The sequence below is a fragment of the Crocodylus porosus genome, unplaced genomic scaffold (assembly GCF_001723895.1).
Source record: "Crocodylus porosus isolate Cpor-Errol unplaced genomic scaffold, CroPor_comp1, whole genome shotgun sequence".
Taxonomy (NCBI): Eukaryota; Metazoa; Chordata; order Crocodylia; family Crocodylidae; genus Crocodylus; species Crocodylus porosus.
Window position 1 is genome coordinate 937,960 of NW_017728937.1, and position 5,758 is coordinate 943,717.

At 45.8% G+C, this 5,758-nt stretch overlaps 1 protein-coding gene across 5 annotated transcripts in view; it reads left to right on the top strand.

The window, feature by feature from the left end:
* INCENP (inner centromere protein) overlaps window positions 1-5,758 on the top strand; it is a 32,709-nt gene that overhangs the window by 18,054 nt on the left and 8,897 nt on the right. For 3 of the 5 annotated variants that reach the window (XM_019547212.1, XM_019547210.1, XM_019547211.1), the window contains exons 9-13: window positions 116-250; window positions 1,075-1,086; window positions 2,865-2,974; window positions 3,703-3,823; window positions 5,350-5,472. In XM_019547212.1, coding sequence (XP_019402757.1) covers window positions 116-250; window positions 1,075-1,086; window positions 2,865-2,974; window positions 3,703-3,823; window positions 5,350-5,472 — 501 coding nt within the window. The remainder of the gene's footprint in view (window positions 1-115; window positions 251-1,074; window positions 1,087-2,864; window positions 2,975-3,702; window positions 3,824-5,349; window positions 5,473-5,758) is intronic. The other 2 variants (XM_019547213.1, XM_019547215.1) reach the window with 1 other exon arrangement.

The window sequence follows — 5,758 nt, forward strand, 5'->3', positions numbered from 1 at the left end:
TTTGACCCCAGTACTTTTTCCTGCCATGGCAGCGGGTCGGACTCGATGATCTGCTCAGGTCCCTTCCGACCCTAGAAACTATGAAACTATGACTGATTCGCCATACTGTTGACAGGTTGTGCGTCCTTTCAAGACCTTTTTGCACACTGTGCAAAAGAACCAGCTGCTTATGACACCAAGCTCTGTGGGGCGAAATAATATTGTGAAATCTTTCATTAAACACAACACTCCACTCCGAACTGATCCCAAGGTAAGGCGAGAAGTCCTATGTCTGTTGGATGGAAGGGTGAGGGAGAACCGGTCTAGCTGTTGGGCTGAGAGGGTTTCTGAGTTTAAAAATGCTAATGACAGAGATTTGAAGCATAAGCTTCCTGGGTAATGATAATGGAGTAAGGAGAAAATTGAGGGGGTCGTGGAAAGATGGCTCTAAGTAATTAAAACATCCTTAAATTGGTCACTTAGCAAGAGTGGAGTCCAGGTTTCTGTGGGTCTGTGCCTGGGTGGTAGCATTCTATCCTGAGTGTCAGTCATTGTTGGAGGAACTATATTTGACAGGAATACAGAGGCTGTGTGGATTTCTTAACACTGGTATGAATAATGTAGATCAAGTTTACAGGTGTTTTTAGGATACTCTGTACATCATACTTTCCTCTTAAAGCTTTTCCATGCAGAGAAGTAGCAGTTCTCTGTTGAGCTCAAACACTTCTTCCAGTTTTACCATAAAATCTAAAGGTCATTGAATACCCTTTTTGTCATAAGACACAGGGCCTGATGGTTGAGTCAATATGGGATCAATAATTCAGAGCCTGGGAGCTATGGTGGTCAGAATCGATGCAATCTGATTGTTGTGACTAGGAGTTGGCAAGGGTGAGATAAAATACCTTCCAGAAATCAAGGTCTTAATGCAGGAAGACACTTGCCATGATGTAGAGTCTTATGCTTCCAGACCCCTACACTTGCCCACAGCAGTTTTGCTGGAGTGATAGGAGTTTGAGCCAAGAAGTCTGGTTCTAGGATTATACAGTAATTTCCAAAAGGAGTAACTATTGATTTCCCTATATTCTGTTTACACAGGGCAGTTTTGTTGTAAGTAATGACTACATTAATGTAATGGACCAAAACTTATAATAGATTCACTTCTCACATTACTAACAGGCACTGAGCCCTCTTTTATCCATCCACTGACATGAATGCACACTTCCATGTTTTTTGAATTGGTGGGAGAAGAGAAGTCAATCTTTTGAAAGGACAGTAGGAATCTGCCAATTTGCTGTCATTCTGAAAGTGTTTGTGCAGGGGGTTGGACTAGATGACCCTTGTGATGCCTTCCCAACCCTATGATTCCATACAAGTAGCTCCACTGAAGTCCAAGTAGAGAACAGAGGGGTGGGAAATTAGAAGAATTGTGCTCTAAAAAGGCAGGAATTCAGGTACTATGGCCAAGATTCAGCAGCCTGTTTCTAGTAATTTACCACTGGAACAGCTAATGGAGTGCTAGAAGTCTGCAGGCTTGCACCTGTTAGTGGGTCCTGCTGTACTCTCAAAAATAGGCTTCTCTTTTCCCCAGTAGTGAAGGATCCAACCTGCAATTTAACCTCACTGGTGTTCCTATTGACAGCACAAGCCTTTCCTTAATTAGTAGGGGTGTTATCATTGCAAGGAAGGGACTCCTGGTTCCTTTGCTGCTACCACTGCATGGAACAGGGTACATTGCTACTTCATTCTAGTCACAGTTACAGATGATATAGAGTTCAACAAGTGTAAGTCAGTGCTTCCTAGTGCAGGCTGTTTGTCCAGAAGAACCTCCATAAATGTTGACCGGACCTTTGTCAGGTGGTCATTTAGCACAATACAGTTTTTCTGAGCAGACAAGGTTAACCCTTCCAGTGAAGAGCAGGGTAAAGCCAGGAATTTATACAGGCACCCTAGATATACTGTCCCTAAAACAATGAGAACGCTCTGGCGGAATCACCCATATTATTTCTCTTTTCTCTGGCAGCTTGTTCCACTGTTACAGGATCTTAGTTAGTATCTAGAGTATTTCCCCTGCTTCTCAGGTAGGGATGCAGTCTTCAGTGACGTTTATGTTGACATGGCTTAGTCGGCTACCAGTATCTGTGCCTGGTAAATCTGACTCTAGTTTGACTATGCAGTCTAGCCACTCAGTCACTGCTGTGTAGAAGTACCATTAATGCCCTGCCCTGGAGGCAGTCTGGCTGTTATATTTGCCATTTAGCCTGGGTTAAGTAGGTTGTGCTTGAGATAAATCAATACAAAATTCCTGTCTGTTGTGTGGGGCTGTGATAGAGCCTTTCCAGGCTGCCTCAGCTGGAGATATGCAGGCCATGTTGCAAAGCATTGAGAAACTGCACGAAGAGCAAGGGCAATGGGGGATCTATGAGTTTGATGCGAGCAAAGGTTTCCTTAGGTGTCACCTCTTTCCTCTCCCAATTACTTCTGTGCTTTCTGGTATCTTAATGCTAACACTAGTTAGTGATATTAGGCCTATTGTAGTGTATTTAGCAGAAAAGCAAACTGCTGACAGCCTTGCCTGCCTGAACACACTGCAGAAATGTATTGTTTGGACCTTGGGATGAGGCTTCTGAACCAACTTCCAAACCTCCTTTCCTACTCCAAGAAACGGTGGCAGCAGAATTAAAACTGGTCCCCTTGTCCTTTTCCATTATATCTATTTATACCTGCCCACGGTGGCTGTGGAACAGAGCTGCTTGTGCTGTGTTCAGAAATGTTCCTTTCCCAGTCTGCGTGTATGGGCAGACAGTTTCCTGGTATGTTACCAAACAACATGGGGCAGAAATAGGCCCCATCAGGCAGGTGTAAGCTGAGCATCCTGTCTACCTCAGGAGAAGGAGCGGCAGCGCCTAGAGATTTTGAGGAAAAAGCAGGATGCAGAGCAGCAAAGAAAACAGAAGCTGGAAGAAGAAAAGAGAAGACGCCTAGAGGAGATGAAATTGTGAGTTGCTTTTCCTTCTCTGGCTTGGCTTCAGACTGCTTCTAACTGGGTCTGGCTATGTGTAAGTTGTGCGTATTCTTTCTACAGAATGTACTGAATGTGCAGCCTTTCCAGTCAATCTGCTAAAACTCTTGCCATATTGATTACTGCAAGATCCTTTTCTCTGGCCTAAATGCTTGTAGTTGGGCCCAGCTTATATCTGTTCCAAGTGCTGATGCCACATTTTTTCTCTGAACCCATCACCTTGAACTCATCCTCTTTCTTTATATACTCTTACAGTGACCATCCCTTCTCAGTTGCATCACATGTTAGCTACTTAAGGCCCTTTGTAGGTTTATCCTCACTCTACCAACCATTTCTTGAGCACTGAAAAGTCAATTTCTGCCTTTGACCTGTGATACCAGGTCTATCACCCTTTGAAATGTTCAAAGAAGCATCATTTTGCATTCTGTTGTGCAGCCCTTTGTGCAAGAGAGGAGCTCTCTCTTGGCAAAAACTTGGCAATGAGTAAATTGTTGGTATGGTAAAATCACTCTCCGGCATGCTTATCAGTATTGTCTTCTCAATCCTGTACTTTCCCAATTGTATCTGTTGGCCATCTCTTATCATATGCTTGAATTGTAAGCTTTTGGGATGAGGCCCCTCATGTTTGTAAGCAGGCAGAACAATGAAGTCATGGTCTTTGGGTACTACAGTAATAAAACTAGAACCTGAACTGTGTCCTACAGGAAGCGGGAGGAACGTCTTCGCAAGGTGCTCCAGGCTCGGGAACGTGTAGAGCAGATAGAAGAGGAAAAGAAACGGCGCATTGAGCAGAAACTTGCTCAAGTTGATGAGAAAACTGAGAAGGTAAGGCCATGCCTGGCTACAGAGTCTCTTGGGAATGCTGGTTTCTCAGGGGAATAGGCAGAGCATGCAGTAGGGATAGAGAGAACTCCATTCTAATACGTTATGTCTTTTCTTAGAGGAAGGAAAGGGCAGAAGGATGCTGCCCAAATTCAGAGAGCCAATGTACAAATGTTTCAGTAGATCAAAGGTCCAATTGGAACCTCAGAGCTAATGGTTTGAACCCTTTGGGCAATTATTGCTAACCTCAGATAGAACCTCTTGTTGGCTGGCATTATGAGGCAGAATGGGGTACATTTAGCACCTTAGGCTTCATTACAAGTTGATTCCCAATCCGGTTAATGCTAAAGAACAGGCAGAAATAGGCCATCTTTCTTATCCCACTTTCTGCTTCACCTTGTGCCTAAGGTTCTTGCACTGTTAAAATTGAAGTGAGGACAGCATTGTCTGCAGGGCCTGTCTTCCTCCTTTGTCTCCTTATCTATAACTTGTTGCTTTGCTGCTAAAAAACCCATTTAAACCAGATGGAAATCAGACTATCTGGCTTTTGGTCTGCTTTGTTCCTGCCATGCAAATAAAAATCTGCTGTGAGCCGATGGCTATGACTATTCTGAAATATGCTGCATACGTGCTGGTGAACTGTCCCAAATGCTGCTGGATTCTGGACTGTCTTCTATGGTTGTACCAATGGACTGTATTATATACACCCAGAGGAAGAGGTTACCGCTGCCAAACCATTTATGATAAAAGGTAGTGGTGCCCCCGCTTTTAGCTCTTAAGGCTGGATGAGTGTTGTAGGGTGGGTCTGAAGGCCCTATCCAGTCTGTGGGCCCAATTTGACATACACCAGATTGGTCCCCAGTCCTGTGCATCTGTGGCCCCAGCCCCACAGGGGATTGGGCACACCAGCCCTGCCACCCTAGCTGCATCCCTAGCCCCATGCATGCTGGATCAGGCCCTGTTGGACCAGCCCCAGCCCATGCATGCTGGATCTGGCCCTGGTCCTAGCCCTGCACATGTCTGTTCTGGCCCCAGCCCCCACACCAATTAGATTGGACCTTCTACCTCACCCCCACACACTGGCTTCGGCCCATTGCCCTAGCCCCAGCTTCAGCCTCAGCAACCCTGCTTGACTGAACCCTACTGTCTACTGCTACACTACACCTGGGTGCAGGGAACCCCTGCTATACTTTATATCAGCGATGCCCCTCCCACCCCCTGTTACACTTTCTCTCTGTCCGGCTGTCCACTCCCTGCACTGCTCTGCCCCTGGAGCCTCTAACTGCTATTGTAGCTGGAGTCATAGAGGGAGCTGTCTGCAGGAACCCTCGGGGGCCACAATTTAACCCCTTGTGGGCCCATACGACCCATAGTTGGACGGTCCTGGTCTAAGGAACAGGCAGATTCTGGACTCTGTAGAGAGGCCACCATGCCTCATAATAAGATTTATTTCCTGCATACTGTTATGATGCATAGAAGGGAAACTGTCCCATTTAATACTGTAAGATGTGGACATTTGTGTTGCTCAGGTGCGGGAAGAGAGATTGGCAGAGGAGAAGATAAAGAAGAGAGTAGCTGCCAAGAAAATGGAAGAAGCTGAAGCTCGGCGCAAGCAAGATGAGGATGCCCGAAAATTGAAAGCACTGCAGCTGGTGAGAGCTATGCTGGGACCTGGTGTACAGGAAGGGCAAAGATGTGCCAGGGTAGCAGTGAAGTAGTACTCCGCTGTCCCTTAGCCATCACTAGAATCAGAGGTTCACTGATACATTGGTCTGATTTTTTTTGGATTGATACCGATATAAAGAAAATTGGGTGTATTGGAAATCGGCCCAGTGCGGCTGATTAAATGCCTGTGCATGCAGCCACAGCTCAGCACGCAGGCAGCAAGCAACACAGCCCAGCAGCTTAGAGAGCTGTGTGCGGTTGGTAAGTCTGTTG